Source organism: Chaetura pelagica, unplaced genomic scaffold (assembly GCF_000747805.2).
Source record: "Chaetura pelagica isolate M959 unplaced genomic scaffold, ChaPel_1.0 scaffold141, whole genome shotgun sequence".
NCBI lineage: Eukaryota > Metazoa > Chordata > Aves > Apodiformes > Apodidae > Chaetura > Chaetura pelagica.
The window spans coordinates 784,431-809,964 of record NW_009952059.1 but is presented as its reverse complement, the minus strand read 5'-3'; the positions used below and the strand labels follow the sequence as shown (position 1 = coordinate 809,964).

Below are 25,534 nucleotides of genomic sequence, written 5' to 3'. Positions count from 1 at the left end.
TTGCCATCAGGAGCAGCCACACCAAGTTTGTGTTAAATAGGTTTTCTGGGTTTGTCCTGACTGACAGAGAAGTGTTAAAGAAATAAAAGTGCTGACAAGCAGCTTGAAGCAGAAGAAAGAATGTCAGAGCTGACAGACATCTTTCATGTCCTGAAGCATGTTGCCTAGCAGTAATTTATCAGGAGGCTAATACTGCATTTGTTCTTCTGCAGATTGTTGGAGAGGTTCTTAAACAGCTAACAGAAGAGAAATGTAAGTATGCTGGGCTGCTGCCCTCTTTCAAATCTTGCAGTTAAGCTTTTGGAGTTAAAATCTGGCTAAAGATTTGGAGAAGTAAAGAATTAAGAGTTTTGGTGATGGAGTATTGGAAGAAAAATGCCATCTATTGGATAGTTCAGAAGCAGAAATTGGAGGAGTAAATGTGAATTATGTTTTCTCTCTCCAGTTATTGTGAAGGCTACAAATGGACCAAGATACGTGGTTGGCTGTCGTCGTCAGGTAGCTGATCTTTGTCAATGTTCATTAAAAGTTTGCTTTGCTTTTAATTAGTAACACTGCTTTTGAGCGACTGGGCCCTTAGTGGGATTAAGCATTTTCTTTAAGATGTATATGGCTGTTTCCTACTGACATCTGTCTTCCATCTCCCTTTGCAGCTGGTATTCCTGTGACTTCCTAGTGAATACAAAGCAGCCCAAAGCATTTCTAGAACCTTCCTTGCATGTGTTTGATTGTTTTAATTGAGCTGAAGTTGTGTCTTTCTGCCTGAATTAGAACTTCTGAAAATTAATCATCACTCTGAAGGTTAATTAGCTGTGTGTGGTCTCCCTTGCTGGGTTGTGAACGTAATGTGTGACTGTCACTGTTGTGCTGAGCTTTGGATTTCATGTTTTATAAGTATATATATTGCCACAGAAATGAGGGACTTTAATATAGAACCTTGCTTACAGCACAATCCATCTTCTGCTGTAGTCAGCAAGAAGCACTTAGAGGTACCCTTTGCTTTTTGTTTTTATACAAAAGCAGAAGAGATAGAGTGCACACATGGTTTTAAAACTACAATTTAAAAATTTTGGTTAATTGAGCATTGAATGTGACCCACTAACAGGAACTAAAACCCAAAGATCAACTATTCCTCACCAAAGCTGCCCATTAAGTTAGAACTGCAATACCTAGTGAAGATGTTGTGCAGCTGCAGAGACATGGGGAGAGCAGAAGTGAAGCTCTAGGTAGATTTTATTACACTCATCCCTGACTTTAGGAAATGGAAGCAAGAAGGATATGAAATGTGAGCCTGAGGTATCTGAGCAGAAAACAGGCAATTCCTTCAGTAAAAGGAGCACAGGTGTGGTGCTGATAGTAGAGGTGCTTTTCTTTCTGAGGGCAGACAGATGTTCACTTCAGAATTTGGAACTGATTTTATGTGAAGAACAAAAAGAAGTGTTGGCAAGACTGACATGCAGATGTTTTGCATACTCCAGCTTTAGGTTTTGTACTTGGGAGTTAAACTGAATAGTGGTGTAGTGCAACCCCACCACAGGAAGGTTAACCAGCTCTGTTTAAGTGATTCATCCATAATGGAATTGTGGGGGCTGCAGGAGCTGAGAGGCAGAGGGGGAGCCTGCTGTGATTTAAAAAGAGGGGCAGCAGAAGGGGTTTGGACCTGTCAGAGGAACTTCAGGGGAAGGCCCACAATTAACAACACTGAGCACTAAGCAAGGAGCAAAATTCAGGCAATAAGTATTTTCCTGTGGTGTTGATTTGGTAAGTAGTTTGGGTGTTTTTCAGCAAGGATGGACCTTTTTCTTTTAGAGACAATTTTTGGAAAACATGGGTACCAATAAGTGAGTTAGTTCATGCATTATATACAGAGGTAGGCTTAACTCTCCTCAAGCACACCAGTGCAATGTGGTTTTGCTGGCATAAAACACCTGCAAGAATTGCTAGTCTTGAAATGTTCTTCAGATAGATAATTTGAAGCTTCATCCCTTTGAAGATGTTATGGTGGAGCTCTTTGTTTTCTTTCATCAGAAAGAACAAAATATTTTTCTGGAGCATAACTATACTTGATTCCACTTAGGGACACATGAGGTCATCTTGAGGTTCTGGGTTGACACAGAGAAATGCTGAGGAATAGGTTGTGCTGGATGAGCCTGGCATTGCAGCACTTACTTTCCAGTTTATTCTCCAGTAAAAACATTCTTTGATCTTACAATATTCTTGATTTGATACCAGAGACTAAAAACCCAAACGTATCCAGGATTGTTTTCAAAATGTCAACATTCCAAGTCAAGTAATGTCCTGTGGAGTGTTTCACAGACTGAGGTTTTTGATCAGGGTCCTTGTGGCTGGGCTGTGCTGCTGAGGAAGGGAAGCAAGGATGTTTCAATTGAATCTGAATTACTTCCCTCTCCGAAGTGCATTTCCTGATGAATTCAAGGTCAAGTGGTTTCTCATTGTTTTCTTCTCACTGCAGAAGAACTTAAATCTGTTGGGCAATGTTGAGTCTGATAGAATTTAAAGATTTTACAGATTTCTTAAAATTGGGCAGCTGGAAAGAGGTCTTTATTAGTGAGCCCAGTGAGGGAGGAGGGACAGCTTGATCCTGAGCCCACGTGGCCAAGGGACCTTGTCAGTCCCCCAGCAGGGGAGATGGGAAGGGTCAGGCAGTGCTTGCAAACAGCTGTTGAAATCCCTGTTGTTCAGATGCCATGTCAGGAAGGCTCAGAATAAACAGTTTTCATACTCTTCCAATGTGGATCCAGTACTTCCTCTTCAATTATTTTGAAAAGCAGAAATTAAGAGTGGCAAGGTGATCCCATTGCTCAAGGTTGTGTGGTGTGAGAGGTGGCACTGCTCTTGCAGACCAGGTTTCTTAAAAAGAAAGTGAGAACACAAGTTAATTGTTTTAATCTGTCACCATTTGACTCAGAATCGACAACAATCCCAGCAGAAATTAGCAGGTTGTACTGGAATAGACCTCTAATGTGCTTTAAAATGCCATAATAATGGAGTGAGCAGAGAAAAACTGCTGAGGTGGTTGAGTAGGGGCATCTGAGGTAAATAATAATGAGAGAATAACAACTGGAAAGGCTGACTTTGAGGATGGGATATAACTGGGTATGTGCAAATGGTGGAAGGCTCGGAGACAATATGTTAGGAACATCTCTTCACCATTTCTGGCAGTCCAGGAATGAGAGAGCCATTGAGTAGAAGGGTGGCAAGGTCAGACTCAAATGGGCAGGCTGTTCCCTGTGCCCTTGTTTGCTTGTTCTGAAACAGATGGTTCTGCTCTGTGTTGAGCAGAGGGGATGATTAGATCCCCACTAATCCTATCAGATTGGCAGCAGGAAAAATATTTTAAATAATTACAGTCTAGAAAGAATATTTCTTTTCCAAAGTGGCAGAGGTAAGTTAGTGACTTGCAGTTCAAGATCTGTTTCAGCCTTTGAAATTCTTCCTGTGGTCTAGTTTAGCTTTGCTGGTGGCCAGTTGTGACAACCAGCAGGTTCCTTGGTCTAGACCATTCTCATAGAATGGTTCAGGTTGGAAAGGACCTTAAAGATTATCAGGTTCCAACCTCCCTACCATGAGCAGGGACACCTCCCACCAGACCAGACTGCAAAAGCCTCATCCAACCTGCCCTTGAACACATCCTTGAGGCATCCACAGCCTCCCTGGGCAACCTATTTCAGTGCCTCACTACCCTCATGGTGAAGAATTTCTTCCTGATGTCTGACCTAACTCTCCCCTCTTTCAGTTTAAAACCATCACCCCTTGTCCTACCCCTGCCATCTCTGATGAAAAGCCCCTCCCCAACTTTCCTGGAGCCCCTTCAGGCCCTGGGAGGTGCTCTAAGGTCTCCTTGAAGCCTTCTCTTGTCCAGGCTGAACAGCCCAAATCTCTCAGCCTGTCATTTCTCCTAAAGATCATGTTCCCATGAAACAGTGTGTCAGCTTTTCCCAGTTTAAGCATTCCCAAAAATGGTGGTGATGTGGGAACAGTGTTTACTAACCCAGCTGCTTGGCATGTGGCTCAGAAGCCTTGTTTTCTTCTTGTGTGTGATTAAGCAGAGAGACCAAACTACAGTAAACATCTTGGCTAAATCAAACATTGTTTTGGAGCACGGTTCTAACAGAAATCCCTTTTTTGTGACTAGCTTGACAAAAGTAAGCTGAAACCAGGGACAAGAGTTGCTTTGGATATGACCACACTGACAATTATGAGGTAGGTTTCTGCTCCACAGCTGCTCTTCAGCTCATCATAGAAAGGGGGACAAACACTGGAGCAGGTTCCACCATGGTGTGAATTACCAGATCTGTCCTGTTTTGTAAATGTTTTCTGCCCAGCAGTGCTTAAGGAAAGACAGTTACTTTGAGGGGAGGCTTGTCTGTCTATTAGATATGGTTTAAAAAGCAACATATTACTCTTTAATAAAACTAATTCAGCTATAACTTGGCCTTTTCAGCTGTTTATTAACGTTTTGTTGGTTGGTTTAAAACTTGAAAAAGTTTGATGGGTTTGAGGTTTACCCTTTTCTTCAACAAACACACTAGTCTTGTTAACAGGGTGGGGGGAGAAGAAATCGTTTTGATAACTGCTGTAAAATTTGTTCCAATCACTTTATAAATGTGCCTGCAGAATGACAAATGTCTACTCTTAACTCTTTATTCCAGATATTTGCCAAGAGAAGTGGATCCACTGGTTTATAATATGTCTCATGAAGATCCAGGGGATGTTTCATATTCAGAGATTGGAGGGTTGTCAGAACAAATCAGGGAGCTGCGAGAGGTATCCAGCATCTCAGACCTACTTATCAAAATATGGTTGAAGGTTTTCAGTGCAACAATGTCTTGCAGTAGCAGAGGAAGTTTAGGATAAACACCAAAGCCCAGTTCTCAGCTTGGATTGAGTTTAAAACGAAGAAAGATCCTCTAAAGAAGAGGAAGGAGCCAACACCTTTTAGGCTAAGGGAGTGCCAGAAAGTCAAGTGGGAAGGTGTAGTTAGGATTGACAACCAAAAAACCAAACTTGAATATTGCACAAAACTGCTAGAATTGCTCTGGGTGGTGGTGGTATGACAGTAACAAAAGGTGGTTTGAGCAAAAAGCATCAGGAGAAACAAGCCACTGCAGAGCTGAAGTCTGAACAGGAAGGGCAAGATTGTGGATCAAGCTGTTGGATCAATCAGATGTTTTTTCCCTTTACTGTTTCTGATATGAAATATGCTGCACAGCTAAATAAGAATACAGGTATCTGGAGAACAGGCTGGCTAGTGTACTGTTGGCTTCCTGAGATTGCTGTAAAACTCAAGAGTCTCAGTTTGTTAATTGTCTTCACAGGTAATAGAATTGCCACTTACAAACCCAGAATTATTCCAGCGTGTGGGAATTATCCCTCCAAAAGGCTGCTTGCTCTACGGCCCCCCTGGTGAGTCTCCTTAAAGGGTAACAGATGCTTTGTTGTCACTCTCAAACTCCAGGCAATAGGTGTTTTTGTTCCTTTTTTTCTTCTTTTTCCCTTTTTTTGAAGTCGGGAGCATGCAGTGTTGGGTTACTAGCTAAACAGCTTCCATCTCTTGCCTGTCCAGGTACAGGGAAAACGCTTCTGGCCAGAGCTGTTGCTAGCCAGCTTGATTGCAACTTCCTAAAGGTATTGTAACTTTACCCTGGCACCCACCACATGCTGAATCTGTTTACTCTCCAGTCTCTTCACTTACATGTTTTTTGTCTTTCAAAAGGTGGTGTCGAGTTCAATAGTGGACAAATACATCGGTGAAAGTGCTCGGCTGATCAGAGAGATGTTCAATTATGCCCGGGACCATCAGCCTTGTATCATTTTCATGGATGAGATAGATGCTATTGGTAAGGCTAATAGCCTGGAGGGTGGCTATAGTCTCCTTTCAACACTGAAATTGGCTACTCTGTCCTTTCAGAAGAAATGTAATGGGACAAGTGGTTCAGCTTCCTCCTGGAGCTGTTACAGCTGGCTTGGAACCATGCCTGTTCATATCTGGCTTGGATATTTTTGACTATATAAAAAAATATTTTAAAATATGGGCATTTAACTCTTTAGATACCACCTCCCCCCTCATTTTAAAAGGAATACCTGGTTGTCTTCAGAGTTAAAGTTAGAGGCAAAAATGAAGTACTGTAACTTAGGAATTCGGTGTGTTGCAGGTGGTCGCCGTTTTTCTGAGGGCACCTCAGCTGACAGAGAAATTCAGAGGACTCTGATGGAGGTGAGTGTCTAAACCTTGAGTCCATACTGTACAGTCCACATTAAATAATAATAATACAGATGGGAATTGTTACACTGTGGTCTGGCTTGGTAGAACTTTTTCAGAGTCAATGATCTAAGCTAAAAATGAACTATATGCTGCTTTTACAGAAGGCAGCTGCACATCCTGATAACTCAGCCATAAGTTCAACTTGGAGAGCACTTGAAAGAATCTTGAAAATTGCTAAAATATTTTGTGGTATTTTCTCTTCTTACTGTGGCTTGACTTTGCTGCTGCTTACTGCACCTTCTTGGAGGTGTGGAGGGCTTCCTCCTTCTTAAAGAGAGGAAAGTGGAGCTTGTCTCTGTTAGCCCCAAAAGTTCTTACTCTATAAGTTTAGAACTATTACAGTTCAATTTTTCTAAACTAGGAGGAGAAGTGGTTGTATTTCCTTGTTTCTCTCCTAATTGCTCTGGTAAGCTGGGTTGTGTGAAGAGAATTTGAAAACCACTGGTGACAATTAGTAAGAATTCTGAAGCTAATGAGAAGCTTTGTTTGCAAACAGTTTGCCTGGTTCAAAAGAATGTGTCTACCTTACACAAAGAATTAAATTACTGTGACCAAAGAGCAAGTACTTTGAATTTTCACATTGAAATGTTTCTCTTTGTGTGTGTTATATTATTAGTATTCTAGAGGCTATTCTTCAAGTCTAATTTGAATGTCCTGGACTTAGTGCAGTACACTCCAAGTGTGCCAGCCAACCTTGGCTCCTGCAGTACTTGCACCATTTGACTGCCTTACTGTTTTAGTCAAGGCTTTCATGTTTGAACTGTGCTTTCCTCAGCATCTTTTTCTCTGGGCAAGGCATTTACAGTGTCTCAGGCTCTCCTTTGGTGCCTAGGGAAAGCACAGGGAGCTGTGGCCTTTCATTTATAGGCTTGTAGCATTTTTTGTTCTGATTTTTCTTTACCCCTTTTACGTCTTGGTGAAAACAATGGTGCAGAAAAGAAGTACAGTGGATCACACTAGGAAGGTTTTGGGTTGTTTAAAAACAAACTTCTGTTTTCTGTTAGTTATTGAATCAGATGGATGGGTTTGATACTCTGCACAGAGTTAAAATGATCATGGCTACTAACAGACCTGACACGTTGGATCCTGCTCTTCTGAGGCCTGGAAGACTGGATAGAAAAATCCGTGAGTTACTACCTGACTGTGGCTGGAAGGGTGGTATTATCCACATGATTTCTGTTTTTATTAAAGCTGTAATTCTTTCTAGATATTGATCTGCCAAATGAACAAGCCAGATTAGACATTTTGAAGATTCATGCAGGTCCTATCACTAAGCATGGTGAAATAGGTAAGTAGGAAGTTACCTGGATATCTGTACAAATGTGAAGAGGATGATTCTGCCCCTCTAACTCCAACTCTCACACCAGCCACAGAAATTCCCCTCTCACAATTCTACTTTTTCATGCATCCTGATTGAGTTGTTGTTAAGTCCTTGGCAAAGGAGAATTGAATATAAACCCTTGGTGTGTAGATGTAAGCTGGAAAATCAGTCTGATTCTCATCAGGTAGTTCTGTGTTGCTAAAGGAATAGCTCAGTGCAAGTAAAGCTGCATATTCATTAACCTCCCAAAGAAAGATAAATTCTTGCTGCAAAAGCCTGAAAATAAATAGAGACCTCCCAAAGAAAGATAAATTCTTGCTGCAAGAGCCTGAAAATAAATAATCTTTAAAAGGCATGGAGAAACTTCCTTTGGAGTTCAGAGATGGTGTAATGAAAACCTTGTTGTCTGAAACAAAGCTTGTCTTTGGTTAGGGGTGTAGAGAGCTCTCCAGAGTGTGAGAGGTAGAAGTATCTGCCAGTTGGAATGGGCACGGTTTAGTTAAGGACGGTGTTACTCTAAGCTGAGCAGTCTTAGTTTCAAAGTGATGCTTCAGAGCTTTCCTCATGAAAGCAGTAATTGATGTGCCTTTAAAACGCTGTTGGCTGCCTGTGAGTTCAGCAAGGCCCCCCAGGCCCTGCCCTCTGTGCTGACACCAGCTGGAGCTGCTCTCGGTCACCATCTGGCTGCATAAACAGCTGCAGCTCTATAGAGGGGGTGGCTCGGGAGAGGGAATGAGCTGGGGGAGGGCCAGAGAGATGGGGATTGGCCTTAGCGACAATGTTGGCTTAAATATGCATGTGACTATGGTCTAAGATTGAGAAGCTCCAAAGCAAATAACGAACCTGAGGTGAAGTACTTAGTCCTTTTTCTCCCTATCTTGGGCACTGCAGTGGAAGCAGGGTAGGATGGTTCCTTTGCACCATGAACAAGATGAGCTGGCAGATGGGTACCACCTAGATTTCTGAACCTGACAGGGGAAGGCTGTGGTGCTCAGCTCTGAGACCCTGAAAGGAAGTCCAGGACTTACTGACAAGGTGGGGTGTGAACTGCATTAAAATCCTAAGAGAATCTCATGCTGTTCCAGGCTCCAGCATGAGATTCTGCAGTTCCAGTGCTGGAATCTGCTGAAGTCTGTAAACCTACCAAACCCTGCAGTGTTCATTGTTGCATACTCCCCTCATTTCATTTTCTTTTACCTTCTAATGATGGGGAGACTTGTTTATAGCACATGGAATTGCAATACAGTTTAATTTCTAAGGCGTTTTGTATTACTAAGATAAAAACTTTCAGCTCAAGTGTTTGGAATTTCATACTGAAGGTAAGCTGTTCTGAACAGTTTTGCAGAAAAAGTTGATCATTTTGTGGTATTTGCTCTTGCAAATACCAGAACTTGCTGGAGCCCCAACAGACACAACTTATTAGAAATTGATTCTAGAATCTGTAACCATAGATTTAGTCTTTTAGTAAATATATGTGTGTAAAATAGCAGACTTAATAGATGTTAAATGCTCTGAGTAGATGCAGTTGTTAATAAGTGGAAAGGAACCAAGTTATGATCACTTGGAGATAAGTTTCTGGTTTTTTACATAACTGAAATGATCATTAGAACACTGTCTTGTTGTAGCTCTTCTTGCATTTCATGTTGATGTGTGTAATCTCAAGCATTCTAACTTTGGGTTTTGGTTATTTAATGCAAGCTTTTGGCTTCAATGACAGGGATGTTTTAATGAAAGGGATGATACAGCTGCTGATGATTTCAGTTAATTTAATTTACCAGTCTAGCTGACAGCCATCTCTTTGCACTGAAATCAAAGTAAAGTATTTCTTTGTTAGCTGGATCTGTATTTTGTTGGCATCCTTCACGGGAAATGTGAATGTATTTCTAATTGGCATTCATGTTTTATGACTAGATTATGAAGCAATTGTGAAGCTTTCAGATGGCTTTAATGGAGCAGATTTAAGAAACGTCTGTACAGAAGCAGGTATTTTCTTAACTCTTAATTTTGATGTGCTAATGCTGAACATTTGAGCAGTTTCTCTGATACTTCTGCCAGTAGATGACACGGTGCTGTGCCCTGAGGCTTGATGGAACAAATGGAACAAAACCTCTCTTCTTTCTTCCACATTTCCTCATGACTTGTACAGTCAGAACTTGATTCTTAACATCATCCCTCTGAGGCTACAAACAAGTCTCCTGCTGGGTCTTGTGGATACCAGCAGTCCAGCTGGTCATGTGCAGATTTGGTGCTGGCCTGGAGCAGCAGCACTGCATCCATCTGACCTGCCTGCCAATATCCCCTGCCAGACAGGAGCTGGATCTGCACAGAGTGGTGTGGATTTGGACATGAGTAGTATAGAAAAGATCTCTATTTCAGGTGGATCAAACAGCCATAGCATTTCTCTCCCGGAGCTGGCCTCTAACCACTGCGTGTCATGGCGTCCCTCATAATACCTCCTAAGCATGAATACATTCCAGAAACAGTGATTTTCAGTAGTTTAAAACAAGTTACATATTTCCTACTTATCACCTAGTACAGAAGAGTGACCTCACTGAAGTTGCTCTTCTTTCCAAGACCCCTGTATAAGCTCTGCATGCAGACAGTGTGACTTGGACCTGTTTTCCCATTTATTTGAGCTCATCTTGATGTACTGTTGCTGCCAGGAGCACCACCTTATTCTTGCTCTTAACTTATCCTTACAGGTATGTTTGCAATCCGTGCTGACCATGACTTTGTAGTTCAGGAAGACTTCATGAAAGCTGTTAGAAAAGTAGCTGATTCCAAGAAGCTGGAGTCCAAGCTTGACTACAAACCTGTGTAAATTAACCAAGTAATTCATGATTGACTGCACATGTCATATTGGCTTAATGCATAAAAAGAGAGAAATAATGTACCTCTTAATTATTATTGTCAGGTGTTTGTGTAATGTGTAGCTAGTAATTTGATAACACTAGTTGCAAGTTGGCTGCAGGAGGATGTTTTCAGTACAATTCTGAAATACAATATTCATTACAGCCCAGGTTAAGTAATATGTGTGGAGGAGATGTGCTCTCTTAGCAGTTATGGGGTGAATTTGTAAATGTGCCTGAATGGGTTAACAGATTTCAAGAAAGTCAGTTTGTTCCTTGACTTTTTTTATATCAATAAATTTCCTTCCCCCAAACAGTTTATGAATAAAACTTGTTAAAATCTGCCTATCCTGGTGTAGCTTCTCTGTAACTCTTGAAGAGAGCTGAATTATAGTCCAGCCTCCCTTTAGCTGGAACTAGAGGTTCTCCAGAGGTCCCATCTAACCCCTACCTTAGAATGGTTCAGGTTGGAAGGGACCTTCAAGATATCAGGTTCCAACCTCCCTGCTATGAGCAGGGACACCTCCCACCAGACCAGGCTGCACAAGCATCATCCAACCTGCCCTTCAACACCTCCAAGGAGGGGGCATCAACAACCTCCCTGGGCAACCTGTTCCAGTACCTCAGTGCCCCCATGGGGAAGTTTCTTCCTCACGTCTAAACTAACTCTCCCCTCTTTCAGTTTAAAACCCCTTGTCCTATCACTGCCCTCCCTTTTTGGAGTTTTTTGGAGTTTGAAGAGCAGCTTTTCTGTCGTATAGGAGTTATACTGGAGTCTTGTGTCTTACTTACCAAATGGAGACATCCTTTCCCACAGAGAGTCGAGGGAAAAGTGCTATTTATTCCTTTGCTGCTCAAGTCCAGGAAGAGGATTTAACTGTGCTAGTTATTGCGAGCAGTAAACAAGTCTTAAACTGTTTGTAGTCTTCCCTTATGCTGGAGTAACTCCTGTGCTGAGTGCAAATTTATAGACAAAAGCATCTTAAGTGGAGGTGGAGAAACTGGTAATGGTTTGATATATAAAAGTTGTAATTACAGCTCTCAGGGTGGAGAGGGAGATGTGTGAGATGGATTTCCTTTCCATCTTCCCCTTGCAGGGGCCTGTCCAATATACTTTGATCCTGTGCCGCTTTAGGCATGTGAAGTGAGGTACCTAGTACTGCTGAAGCTCTGAATTTGGCCATCTGTGGGTTGCCTTTGTGCTCCCAGGGAGCTGGCTGCTGCAGCTGGCTGAGTAATCACTGAAACAAAGAAAAATGTAGAGGTGAGGGTGGTGGTGGTAAGTGCATCTGTCACCATGTTTTATTCTTGTTTTTCAGCCCTCTCCACCCAGAGGGGTGTGTGTGCAGATTGGCTGCACTATGTGACCTGCCTCAATGCACTGGATCACTAGTGCACTGCACTTCTGGCTGCACTTCTGGCTACTTCTAATTATCCTAATTGGCTTATTCTGGGCATGCTCAGCTGACAGACAGGATCAGATTAACTCTGGCCTTCACAGGAAACGCTGCTTAACAGCATCTCCCTGGCTGTTTTAATTGCTGTGGTTGCATGTCTTGTCACAGTGAAAGAACACGTAAGGTGTAGAACAGTTAGAACAAGCAACAATATTTTCTATTTTTTTTTTGGCTAATGGTTGTTACGGACCTTTTTTTCTGGTTAATTTGAACCCTTCCTCTTGTGATAGGGTCAGGAGTGTAAAGATGCAGCTCTCATTGGATGTGAAGCCAACCAGCACCCCAGGGGAGGGTGCAGCCGGCAGGCGTGCGCGCCCCCGAGGCAAACGCTTTCAGCATCTGTATTCTTAATGTCACTGCGTTTTGTTTCTACTTTTTCCTTGGAGAAGGGTAAAAGATGCCAAGCTGTTTTCTGAAGGCCCAGGAGTGGTTATAGCTAATTTTTTCAAGTTTGGGCTGTAAGCTAAGGCTCCCAACACCCATCTCTGTTCTTGTTCTCCATGCCAGCTGGAGGTGGGAGCTGCAGTTTTGCTGTTGCTTTCTCCTTTGCTGTTTTCTTTTTCATCTTTCACTGGAAGGGAATTGCAGTGCTGAAGGAGCAGTTGCTGAAACGTGATTGTCAGAGGTTTCTCAGGGGGGAAATCAGCAAAATGTTTAAATAGTTTGGGGTGGCACCTTGAGTCCAGCACAGCATGGCACCAGGGAACCTCAAAAAGCAGAAAAACAGGTTCCTGCCCCAAGACTGGTGTGTTAGAGTGTTACTATTTTAACATGTCTCCCTTGACGCAGAGGAAGAGCCTACATTTAGGAAGGAGACATTGTTATTTATTGCAGGTTTGTGCTTGGTGCCTTCCCACAAATGAAGCATCCCCAAATGAGATGTTTCACAACATTTATACATAAAATGATAAAGTTAGGAAGCTTTCATCTCCATCCTCTTTATAGTGCTTGGTTAGAGATGCATGCTCAGAGGAAAGGTCTTCACCTGGGCAGGGGTCTTTGACCTGGGGGTGTGATCTTTAGTATTATAAAGACATTATAATGAGCTAAGCTCACCACAAGGACACAATATCGCAAGTTCTGTAACTCCAGCATCCCAACTGCTTCAGTAGTCACTCTTTTCTCAATTTTAGGTCTTTTCATCCCATCCTGCATTCCTCAGGTCCGACGGAACTTGAGTCTTCCTGCCAAGTTACTGATGCACACGAAACACCCTTGAAACATCTTGATTAATTGCTTCTTCAAGGCCTCATTATTCCCGGCCTTGTCTAATCGTGTGCCTCTCTGATTACAATTTTAACTTGCACATACACAAAATAACCACATTATTCCAAATTACCGAGCTGTTTTCCAAAGAGAGGGTGTTTCCCCCTGCTCGGGAACCTTTGTGACCCCAGCTGAGACTTGAGGCAGGCTGGTAAAACGGCAGATGAGATGAGCACCTTGCTTGTCAACAGGGAAGCAGTTGGGTTTTGGGGTGAGGAAGAAGCCATGAGGGGAAGGTGAGGAGAAGAACATCTTTGGAAGTGCCTATGGCTGCGAAACGATGTGGGAAGCAAAGCCCAGGCATGAGATGCTTCGGGCAGCACCTGCAGCTGGGCCAACCTGTAGCAGGAGGGGAAATAAAAGGGGGTTTGTTGAAGTTGTGAGAGCGGGGTTGCGGAAGAGACTGAGGGGTGACCTCAGTGTTTACAAATCTGTAAAGGGGCGAGTGTCAGGAGGACAGAGCCAGGCTTTTTTTTCAGTGATGTCCAGTGATAGGAGAAGGGGCAGTGGGTGCAATCTGAAGCATAGGAGGTTCCATGTAAACATCAGAAAAAACTTCCTTACTGTGAGAGTGACAGAGCCCTGGAACAGGCTGCCCAGAGAGGCTGTGTAGTCTCCTTCACTGGAGACATTCAAAACCCGCCTGCACACGTTCCTGTGTGATGTGCTCTGGGTGACCCTGCTCTGGCAGGGGGGCTGGACTGGATGATCTTCCCAAATCTCTTCCAACCCCTACAATTCTGTGATTCTGTGATCTGCTCCCTGTGTGCGGGGGTCCTGCTCTGCCATGGCTGCCAACAGCCACGCAGGGCTCTTAAAGTGCTTGGGAGCATGTCTGGCTTTTAGAAAAGCCCATTTTTTTTTTTAATAAGTCTCCTGAAGCCTAAGTCTAATTGGTATATTTACTTAAATGGGCTGATTTGCTGTTCTGTTATTAAAGTTATTTGTGTCCCCTATCATTCAAAGCTAAACAAAGCATTCAGATGAGGATGCAAAATGATTTAGTTTTTCAAGCTTGCTCTTTGATTATCATAATTAACTTTGACCTCTTTATTTATTTTTCCAAGGAATACTGTGGTGCTTCCCCAGTGAGATGTTGGAAGCAAATATGTGGAATTATAAAGGACTGGTTAGCTTCTCAAAAGTAATCTCGAGTCATCTATGACTAGTCCAGTAGTCATAGATTGGCTCTTCAGGCTATCCAGCTAGCTAAAGAGTTCTGCCTCCAACCTGGCTGAGAATGGTCTTTGATGGCATTTGTGTCACCCTTTTGTGACAGCCAGGTACTCCAAAACATCATTCTGACTCAGAAACAGCCTTCCTCAGTTGTCTGAGTGATGCCATCCTTTATGTTGTGGCTGTTACTTTGTCAAAGGACCTCAGGCTACTCGCAGAGCATCATTATGATAATTGCTGGAAGTAGTAGTCTGTGAATGGGAAGCTTGTTTTTTTTTTTCCCCCCATGGTGTCCAGACAGTTCCACACTTCATTTCAGGCAACACAAGGGAAAAAAATACCATGTTTAGTGAAGATTCTTATTAATTTTGAAGGGGAGCTTTGCTGTTGGTTAACTGAATACTAACATACCCCAAGCTCTTATTTTCTGCTTCAAAAAGAGGTAGTCAGAGAACTCAGGGAAAAGGATGGAAGTCCTGCTGTTGGAAAATACAGTCTTTTTGGCATGATATGATGGTTGGGTACAACCAAAGTTACAACAGCGTGTCCTGCAACTGAGAGCTAAACCTCAGCTTTGTAAAAAATGTGAAGTGGGAAATAGGTGGAACATCTCAGACTTGATATCAAGTATTTAATTTTTAAGCACTGACAGGCAGCAGTTCTCCTGCATCAACCCAGACCGTGGATGCTGATGCTCTACAGAAACTTATTCATTTGCTTCAGGCAACAGATGATCCATTAATTCAAGAGCAAGTTTTAATCACTCTCAGCAACAGTGCTGCCTTCACTGTAAATCAAGTAAGTATTGTTCTGTAGAAGACACAGTGTTTCAGTACCAGTTAGTAGGGAAGATAAGGGGTGCTGTTCTGCTGGAGAGTGACATGTGACTGAGAGCTAGGATAGCTTGTGTTCTAAAATCCATTTTATGTCTATGCCTTAATTTTTGCTAGCCCCAAATAATATAATTTGCCAGCCTCACAAATTTTATCTAAGCTTAATGTTTGTATAACTTAAAGTCTGTGCAGAGTTCAGTATTTTCAAAGTGCTGTAAATACCTTTATGTCTTTTGTTGCTTACTGTCATGTAATGTTAATGGAAGGATTGAATTGGAGAAGGGTGAAATACTTTCAGGATCATGAAATTTCTTCAAATAATATTTTGTCTTTACAGTGCTGTATGCCATTTACATCTTAGCAACTTTCCAACCATCCAGGTCTTTTTGAGTCAATGGGAAATACGATGCAGAAAAATGTTTATATGGATGCAGATTTTCATGCCTTTGTAAAAGGTTAACCTCCAAGGTCCCACCTGCTTGGGTTTTGTTTGGTTTTTCTTTTTGTATGGTACTTACAACATCTGTCCATTCTGGATTCTCAAGACTGTTCTTTTAATATAAGTCTCTCAGAGTGTAACTGAATCTCAAGGCTCATTGGCCCATATTTCATTTTCTTGAAAACAGTTTGTTGGTTTTTTTGTTGATGGTTAGACTCTTAAGTGAGAGATTTTTTAAAATCTAATGGAAAAGAGAGGTAAAGTTTTAGACCTACTCATAATAATATATAACTGCACATTCCAACCCCAACCATTCTATGATTCTATGATACTGAACTTCTGTTCAGTCAGGATTTTTAGGTACTATGACCTGACCTGGCTCAGCCATTCTATAAATTCATGCAATAAATATCTTTGATTCTTTATCATCTAAAATGCTTTAAACATGCTTTGCAGGCCAAATTTTAGAAGTAAAGGTGCTGTTCCATTGTCAAATAATGTCAAATAATACTTGGGCCCTAAGCAGGGATATAATTAATTTCAGTGGAAGCAATAAAGCAGTATCTGCTAACATGCTTTCTTTAAATAGAGTAGTCTATTCTGGAAGTCTTAATTTACACGTTCCATTTGTATTAAAATGGAAACTTGGAGGAAACCTTTCAGCATTTAAGTTTCTAACAATCTTATTGAATATCTGTTTTATATTTCAGGATATAATCAGAAATTTGGATGGACTTTCTATTATTGGAGACATACTCTCAAATTGTGTTCCCAAAGTTAAAGAAAAAGCACTAAATGCACTTAATAATTTGAGTATGAATATTAAAAATCAGGAAGAGATACAGGTAAGTTTCTGAAGGGGAATAAATCAAAGTGAGGCCCAGAAGATAGTACAGGGCTTTCATCATATTTGTTAAATACAAGTCAGAATAGCACAATGTTCTGAGGTTAGACATATGAATCTGCAGATCTGGATGACCTGTGCATCCCAAGGCCAAAAGAATACTTTAAAAATGCACTGCATCAGTGGCACTTCCTGTTTTTAAAAGACAGTTAGGAAACAAATCACCTTGTGTTCAGCTTTCACCAAATACTTTTAAACAGAAATTGTGCCGCTGAATTTATAGTAAAATTATGTGAGGCAAGATGATTTCCAGACTTGTCTAGAACATCAGCAGAGGTTGTTTAATAGGATGGATTGCAGGCTGAACTTAGCATGGCTTTTATCTTAAAATAGTGTGTAGTAACAATAACAAGTCCTGCTGGTAAATACAGTAGATGGTATAGCAGCTTTGTTTTAAGGAAGTGCTTGCCAACAGCAAATACTGATATAGACACATAAGTAGAAAACAACGTCTTTGGTAAAGGCAAAATATTTTTTTTCTTAGTTAGGACTCCCAAGATTCCTTGTTTACTGTCATCCAGAAGAATGTTTGGTAAAAAAGTAGTTGTTTAATGTTGGTTGTTATCACTGTTCCTGGAACAGTGTCCCGGTGACTGGGACATATGGTTAGAAGAAAGGATTTAATTCCAAGACTTTTCCTTAGTTTCTTCTCAACATTTAAGAAGACGTTGGTTGCTGTAAGTGGTTTTTCAAAAACCTCCTTAGAGCAAATGTGCAACTTCTGAGAGGGAGTCAAAACAATTTGTGTTTTGAGAGCAATTTGTGTTTCAGGAAGGTTAGTGAGCATAACTCTGTAACATCTGCTTCTGTCATGACAATATAAGGTTTGAATATATTAAAAACAAAAAAGTCCTTGTTTCCAGGAGCTTTGATCAGGTTATGTCTTCAGACAGCAGTGTTATGCTGCTGTAGCTAGGCAACTAATACTATTTGTGAATAAAAAATTAGCTTGTATCAAAAAATGTGTTCTCTTTATATGTCCTTCCCTTTTTCCCCAGGTATATATTATGCAAGTTTGTAGGGAAATTGAGTCAGCTCCCCTGAACTCTGATCTGCAGCTTGCTGGTCTCAGATTATTGACAAATATGTCTGTTACCAATGACTACCACCATAAGATGATGAACTCAATTCCATGCTTTCTTCATCTGCTTTCAGAAGGCACTGAAAGGACACAGGTACTGGGTAGTGTATTATTACAAACCATTTATGAAGCTGCTTTACTTGTCTCCTTTTTGCTTTTTTTGTAAAATGGTTTAGACTGTACTTAGAAAATCAAACATTCACTAATGATAGCAGATAATGGGTCTGCGTGACTTTCTCAATGTAAATTCAGAAAGAGAAGATGAAGGGAATCTTGCTAGTGGGGCTGTTGGGCTAGAGCTCTGCCAAAGCTGTGCTGTGTGCACAAAGTAGCTTTACTGCAACAACTCCAGAATTCTCTTCTGCTCACTAAACATTGCTGCTGCATCACAGGGCAAGGAGTGAAAAGCTTCATGGATGTGTGAGTCTCTCTAGGAGAACACACCAAGCAGTCATAACCTAACCTGTTATGGATTTCTGTTCCCTTATGCTTATTACATGTCTTGCAATCCTAGTGACTGCAAAGGGAAATTGTGCTGATTTGTGAATTATTGTAGTACTGTGAAATATTGTAATATGGAAATAAGAACTTCAAATAGGGACCAAATTCAGCAGTTACTGAAGATGTCACAGTACCATCACTGTCAACGTGCTCAGTTTTTCCAGAATGCAATTTTCCATTAAACTTCATCAGACCTATTTTACTTAAGTACAGTAAGTAGCACTTGGCCTTTTCCTATTGTTTAGTTAAAAAGCTTAGTGTCCCAGCATCCACAAAAAAGCAAACATATATTTTTATATGCTTCTGATCACATTTTAAATACAATGCTTCTGATCACATTTTAAATACAGTACTTAAGCATCATGTATATATTTTTAAAGTATTCCATATTTTGCCTACTGTGAGTTCATCTTGCCTTTTTTTGATGTTTAAGTTAAACTGAATGTATGTGTCCATCTCTGGAGTCCTCAGTACAAGATGGATGTGGACCTTTTGGAACAAGGCCAGAGAAGGGCCACAAAAATGATCAGAGAGCTGGAGCACCTCTTCTACAAATACAGACTGAGACACATGGGGTTGTTCAGCCTGAAGAGGAGAAGGCTCCAGGGAGACCTTATAGTGGCCTTCAGTACATGAGAGGGGCCTACAGGAAAGCTGGGGAGGGGCTGTTTATAAGGGCATGTAGTGATAGGGTGAGGGGCAATGGCCTTAAACTAGAGCAGGGTAGATTTAGATATTAGGAAGAAGTTCCTTACAGTGAAGGTGGTGAAGCACTAGAACCCAGAGAGGTGATGCAGGACCCACCCCTGGATACATTCAAGGTCAGGCTTTATGGGGCTCTGAGCAACCTGATCTAGTCAAAAAGGTCCCTGCGCATTGCAGGGAGGGCTGGACTACATGACCTTTAAAGGTCCCTTCAAACCCCACACATTCTATGATTCTGTGATTATATACTTAGTATATATGTGCTAGTGACTCCATAAGTTCAGCTTTTTCCTATACCAAAGGCTGAAGTGTACAACTTAATATGTTAGTTGACTCATTTTATTTTTAACTCTCCAAGTCAACACTGACATTATTGCTGCCTGTTACTGCTGTACTCACTGATTTTAGAGCTTGAAAAAACTTGTACGTTCCTCATTTCAGATTCAGGTTTTGAAGGTACTTGTGAACTTATCTGCAAACTCAGCCATGGCAGGACATCTTCTCAGAGCCCAAGTAAGGTTCTTGCTGTTTCATTGTATTTTTTAAATTTATGCACGTGTATATGTGTTGATTTGTGCATGCGTTAAAAGAATTCTAATATATTAGAAGTATATATGAAAGTCCAAAGTAAAAGTCTAGGCAGTACCTGGTCAAAATTAGTAGCTAGGAGTGTACATTCTTTCACAGGTTGGCTTTCTTCCACAGTCTAGTATAATGCAGATACTGTACTTGCAGAGGGAGAGTCACAGGGCCTATGTGCTTGAAGGCAGTTGGTGATTCTTCCAGTGTATAATTCCAAATAATCAGTGATAATTTGCAGAAGCCTGTTCTCACTTTGCCTTTCCACCAAAGGGGTAGAACTTTTATATATGTAATATACAACATACACTGGTAGGTTTCAAAATCAAACCCAAGACCTAATTTCCAGACATCCAGTCAGTATATAGATTGAAGACCATGTACAAACATCCAATACAAGCTACTGTAAATGATCCCCCTCAGCAGCTGTTTCATAGAGTCATAACATTTTTTGGGTTGGAAGGGACATTAAAGATCATCTAGTTCCAACCCCTCTGCATGGGAAGGGACATCTCCCACAAGACCTGTTTGCTCAGAGCCCCATCTAATCTGGCCTTGAGTACTTCCAGGCTTCCAGTACTTCCCCAGAGCCTTCTCTTCTCCAGGCTGAACGGCCCCAACTCTCTCAGCCTGTCTTTGTAGGGGATGTTCTCCAGCCCTCTGATCATGTTCATGACCCTTCCTCTGGACTTTCTCCAAGAGCTCCATGACTGTCTTGTGTTGGGGGCTCCAGAATTGGACACAGTAGTCCAAATGGGGTCTCACAAAAGCAGAGTACAGGGGCAGAATCACCTCCCTTGACCTGCTGGCCATGCTTCTGTTGGTGCAGCCCAGGACACGGTGGCTTTCTGGGCTGCGAGTGCCCATTACCAGCTTATGTTGAGCTTCTCATCAACCAACACTCCGAAGTCCTTTCTTCAGGGCTGTTCTCAATCCATTCCCCACCCGGCTTGTAATTGTGCTTGGGATTGCCCTGACTCAGGTGCAGAACCTTGCCCTTGGCCTTGTTGAACTTCATATGGTTGGCATAGACCTACCTCTCCAGCCTGTCACGGTCCTTCTGGATGGCCTCCCTTCCCTCCAGTGTGTCAGCCACACCACAGAGCTTGGTGTTGTCAGCAAACTTACTGAGGGTGCACTGAGCTCCACTGTCCATGTTGCCAACCAAGATGCACCAGTCCCAGTAGAAACCCTTGAGGAACACCACGCCTTTCCATAGCTATAATGCTATACTTGATGACCAAATTCCACTGAGATTCCCACCTTTTTACTCATAAAACTGTTTAAGCACTTCAAGTGGGCTTTCTCTGCATATACTTATGTCTTTGGGGAGAACATAATCTGACATTTGCTATTGCTGGCTTTGGCATACAGGTTTATTTCAGTTGTATTGTTTCCTTACACCAAAGCCTTTAAAGAGTTACGCACTGGAATGGTGCTGCATCCTCCTCCTCCCCAGAGTAAGTTTCTTAAAATATGCAGAGGCTTTTCTTTTTGAGCTATCTGCCTTGAGCAAAGCTTGGCTAGGTATTGCCAGCTTTTCATTATTAAAGCAAGATTAAGGTAGTTAAAAACTCAGTTCTCTGTAAAAAGTGCATCCTTTTCTTGTTTATCAGATGTGCTAACTTAAAATCATTCAGATCACTGCAAAGGGCAAAAGCAACACTATTGAGAAGGAAAGACAAGACCCTCTCTTCCAAATGGGAATTTTCCAGACAGCCACATTTTGGAGATTGAAAGTACAAAGCATTTATTAGCTTATGATGCACAAGTCAGTCTTTTCTAAAGAGGAAATGTGCATGCTGTGCAAGTTTCTGGCATGCTTTCACAGCATTTGGAGCACTGGTATTTCATAGGGTTTCTGTTTCAGATGGTTTAGGTGCAGATCTTTTTTTTTCCTTTTTTTTAAAGTGTGATTTAGTTGCATGTATTTACTGCTGGTGATGAAGTATGGTTTATTTCTTGAATATCCTAGGTGCCATCGTTGCTGTTGCTTTTTGACCACTGTATAAACAGAGATATTCTGCTTAGAGCCCTGGTGTTTGCAGCAAACTTGAGAAAGAACATGAGGAATGGAGATGGCACCATGCTTCAGGACCAGTACTCTGAAGATTCACTTTTCTTTACACTCTGCAGGGACTCTTCCCCCTTCACTCAGAAACTTGCCTCTTTGCTGCATCACCCCGATACAGAAGTGAAAGAGCAAGTTGGGAGAATATTAACACAACAGTAATTTTTGCAAAACAGACTGAAAATACCTGATCTTAGGAATGCCACGCTAAAAAAAAAACACCCCAACAAGCAAACAACCAAAGAAGTACTGAATATTACTAGGCACAAATCAGTTAATATGAAAGAAAATGCAATGTATTTAATACAGAGCATAACATTTATTTTTTACAAGCAAGATAAAAGCAATAGCTTAATTAGTACTGAGAAACTACTGTACAGCTGGGACGTACACAAATGGGGAGGAATGGCTTAAAACATGAAAACTCGTAAGTTCAGTGAGCACTTTAAATGGATGAGGTAAGTGTCTCAGTGTCAGAATTTTTGTTGCCTCAAGTATTTACAGCTGTTGAAGAAAAACCTCTATAGAATGGTGCATTAAAGATTTAGCAGTTAGAGACTAGGCATTTACATTTTGTTAATCTGACATCTACTAAAGAGGTGCAGGCAAATCTTAGAAATATTAAATAAAAACAATACCAAACTATCATTGTCTTCCTACAGAAATAGTATTTTCAATAAAAATTGCACATTAAAGTTATAAAGCCTATGTTTTTTTCACCTTACCTGCATGGAATATATTCTAAAACTTACTATATCCATTCCATTTAGCCAAAGTGCAGTGCAGTTAACCACAACCATGCAAGGTTTCCACGCTAGAAAAAAATAAAAAATACTTTCTCTTGTTTTAAAATAGTTACTTTGAAGAAAGCATACCTGTTTTTCAAAATATTTTGAGTCAAGGATTATCTGCAAGTGCACTTCAACATTCTCATCTTTGTAAAAAAGTCTACAAGAACAGTACCATACACGTTTTTACAAAAGCTTCCTGTTTTGTAGCAGCCCTTGAGCCTGTTTTTCTTGGAGAACTTTACTCCTTTTTCTTTGCTACTGGAACACCATTGGAGTAAGTGCTTCTGTTGAGTTAGTACCCATGAAGTTTTAGTCATCAATCCAGTTAATTCAAAGTGAAGTGGAACTCACATAAACCACATTGTAAAAGAACCTGAGGAAGTTTCATTGGTGAACATAAAATGTATTAGAAAACACTTCATACTAAAATGAGACTACTAAATTTTCCTGAACACTGCATCATAAAGTTTAAAGTGTCACATGTAAAGGCTAGAAAACAAGTTTTCCACCTTTTACCATTTCTGAGAGCTGTATTACTAAACTGTTCCCAGATGCTTCACCTTTGTACAATAAAGCACCCACTGTACTCTTAATGAAGTCATACTCTCTTGCCATTCAGTAGGTATTTCATTTTCAGTAGGCAACTTTGCAAATAGCTATGACTGCAAGAAAATTGTGACCTTGAAAATACAACATACCTATGCTGTGATCAATGCAGGGGTATCTAATTTATCTGCATAGATAGTTTTAACTTGTCAGGAATAGAATTAAGGCAGAAATAGAAGTTGGCATGATTCCCAGTCAGAAGCCTGACAATTGCTGCATGTCCTCCCCCTCTACTCTGCCCTGGTGAGGTCACATCTGGAGTATTGTGCCCAGTTCTGGGCTCCCCAGTTCAAGATGGACAGGGATTAAGACAGTCCATCAGAGGGCTATGAAGATGATTAAGGGACTGGAACAGCTGTGTTGTGAGGAAAGGCTGAGACCTGGGGCTGTTTAGTCTAGAGAAGAGAAGGATGAGAGGGGACCTTATTAATGTATATAAATATCTGAAGGGTGGGTGTCAAGAAGGAGGGGCCAATCTCTTCACTGGTGCCCTGTGATAGGATGAGGGGCAATGGATTCAAACTCAAGCACAGGAAGTTCCACCTCAACACAAGGAAAAACTTCTTTGCTGTGAGAGTAACAGAGCACTGGAACAGGCTCCTCAGAGAGCTTGTGGAGCCTCTGGAGAATTTCAAGACCCATCTAGATGCATTTCTGTGTGACCTGTCCTAGGTGATCCTGCTCTGGCAGGAGGATTGGACTTGATCTCCAGCAGTCTCTTCTAACCCTAAACATTCTGTGATTCTGTGACAGTGAACTTCTCTTTCCCACTGCTTCAAGTGTTAATTTTGTACTAAACAAGTCACAATTCAATCAGTTTATGATTTGCCACTTCTCGTAGCTTTAAATTTTTTCTGCTTCTGTATTTAACAAAGAAAAACAAAGGCTAGGCCAGACACTAAGAATTTGCCAATTCCACCTTTCTCTCCTGACAGGAACTTAGACTAGAATCTGTTCTAGGTATATCTGTGTATTTTCTTAAGCTCAACAACTGAGACATCTAGATGTCCCTCTGTTTTCTCCAACCTAAAAGTAAGTTTTAATTACCAAAAAGTGATATTTGTAAAGTTGATCTCTTACCCATTGCTTTTGATAGCTGACAGAAACAAGTGATAATTGTCTCTTCTGCTAAAAATACATAACTTGTTAGTGCTGTGCCAGTCTCCCTTTTATTGTCTAGAAAGACCTAATTTTAAATGCTTTATTCATAGATCAATGCTATTGAGATGCTTTGAAATCATGCAAGACTCTCCGAAGTGTCTTCATGCAAGTGTGTCTAATTTTTTTATCCCCCACCCTACACAGAATCTTATCAGCACCGAACAAAGTGCAACAGTCACTGTTCTGCATATAAATGTTGTGAAGTAATAGATACAAAATGAAACATAAGCCATTACTGAGGTGTAGTCTGTGATCCTTTTAAGTCAGTACTTCTCTGCTATGTGGTTGCTTAACTAGGTAACACAGAATCACACAATCTTAAGGGTTGGAAGGGACCTTGAAAGATCATCTAGTCCAACCCCCCTCCCAAAATCAACACTGGATGACTGAAAATCGTTTTAAATAAATTCTGGTGAATACATCTAGACCATACTAGAATTACCCTTTCAGGTGAAGAAATACTGATGTTTGTCAAATATGAATTTCAATAAAGTAATACAAGCTGCTTTTTCCTTAAGTGCAGTCCTCTGTTCTAGAACCCTTCTTCAGCATGAACTTGGACTGATTCTTGCCTCCTTGTGCTGTTCTTTCTTGGTTTTAAGATCTATAAGACTTCTAGGACTTCCTGATGCAATTTTTTTAAAGATAACTGTCAGCAGTTAAGAGTACTTAAGTTTGCTCCTAGCATTAAATCTCAATTACTGATTTTAATTACTTGCCACTATTTCATGTTTTTAAACTGAAGGTAAATAATTTGTCTTTTTCATTTATCTTCATGGAGTATGAACATAAAACATAATGCACAGCAAGAGCTAAAAAATTACACATATCCCATAGACAAAACCAAAAGTTGAACAAAAAAAATTATTTGCCCAAGAATTATGAAGGAGAATAACAATCCTTTTTATTGGCAACAATGGGCTTTAATTCTGTAAATCAGCATGGCAATTTGATACAGATACATTTAGCCAAGTTTTACAATACTGAACAATACTGTACAATACTGTAACTTCTCATTCAACTTTAAAATTATAGGGAAGCTCTAAGAAAAATTACCACAGCCCTTAAGACTTTTCACTTAAAAATAAAGTACTTAGTAATAGGCTGAGTCGATGCAAAGACAAGTGCCATTAAGGGATTCTGCCATTTCATGTACTGCAGTTGACAAGGAAGGTATTTTAGACATATTCAGGCCCAACTTAAAAACATGGACAAAACAATGAAAGTGTGCAGATACTCTGGCCAGCAGTAAGTTTTACACATCAATGATACAATATTAAATTATCTCTCTTTAAAAGGCACGTTTCTTTAGATCATTGTAAAGTTCAACTTTCGTGGTTCATGAGTATATGAAAATTAGAAGCACTCAGTAAAATTATTATTTTACTGTGCTTGTGCTTTAACAACACAGCTGTATTGGAAGACTCCACCCCACAAAACATACAGTGAAGCTATCAAGGTATGGGGCATAACCTGAAAATTAATGACTAGCAAGTGGGAGATGAAAT

The 25,534-nt window shown here is 40.8% G+C and overlaps 2 protein-coding genes across 2 annotated transcripts in view; both read left to right on the top strand.

Annotated features, from left to right (window-relative positions):
• Positions 1–10,800, top strand: part of PSMC6 (proteasome (prosome, macropain) 26S subunit, ATPase, 6) — a 12,685-nt gene extending 1,885 nt beyond the window's left edge. Inside the window, exons 4-15 of the mRNA XM_010004209.1 lie at positions 213–252; positions 446–498; positions 4,157–4,224; positions 4,674–4,788; positions 5,340–5,427; positions 5,588–5,649; positions 5,738–5,861; positions 6,177–6,238; positions 7,291–7,411; positions 7,494–7,574; positions 9,519–9,590; positions 10,310–10,800. Of these exons, the coding sequence (XP_010002511.1) occupies positions 213–252; positions 446–498; positions 4,157–4,224; positions 4,674–4,788; positions 5,340–5,427; positions 5,588–5,649; positions 5,738–5,861; positions 6,177–6,238; positions 7,291–7,411; positions 7,494–7,574; positions 9,519–9,590; positions 10,310–10,428 (1,005 nt within the window). The 3' untranslated portion in view covers positions 10,429–10,800. The remainder of the gene's footprint in view (positions 1–212; positions 253–445; positions 499–4,156; positions 4,225–4,673; positions 4,789–5,339; positions 5,428–5,587; positions 5,650–5,737; positions 5,862–6,176; positions 6,239–7,290; positions 7,412–7,493; positions 7,575–9,518; positions 9,591–10,309) is intronic.
• Positions 10,801–13,459: 2,659 nt separating this feature from the next.
• On the top strand, positions 13,460–21,630 carry ARMC10 (armadillo repeat containing 10). The gene is made up of 6 exons (XM_010004199.1): positions 13,460–13,520; positions 14,999–15,153; positions 16,338–16,472; positions 17,530–17,706; positions 19,260–19,331; positions 21,373–21,630. The coding sequence occupies exons 1-6, from the start codon at positions 13,460–13,462 to the stop codon at positions 21,628–21,630; spliced, it is 858 nt and encodes a 285-aa protein (XP_010002501.1).
• The last annotated feature ends 3,904 nt before the right edge of the window (positions 21,631–25,534 follow it).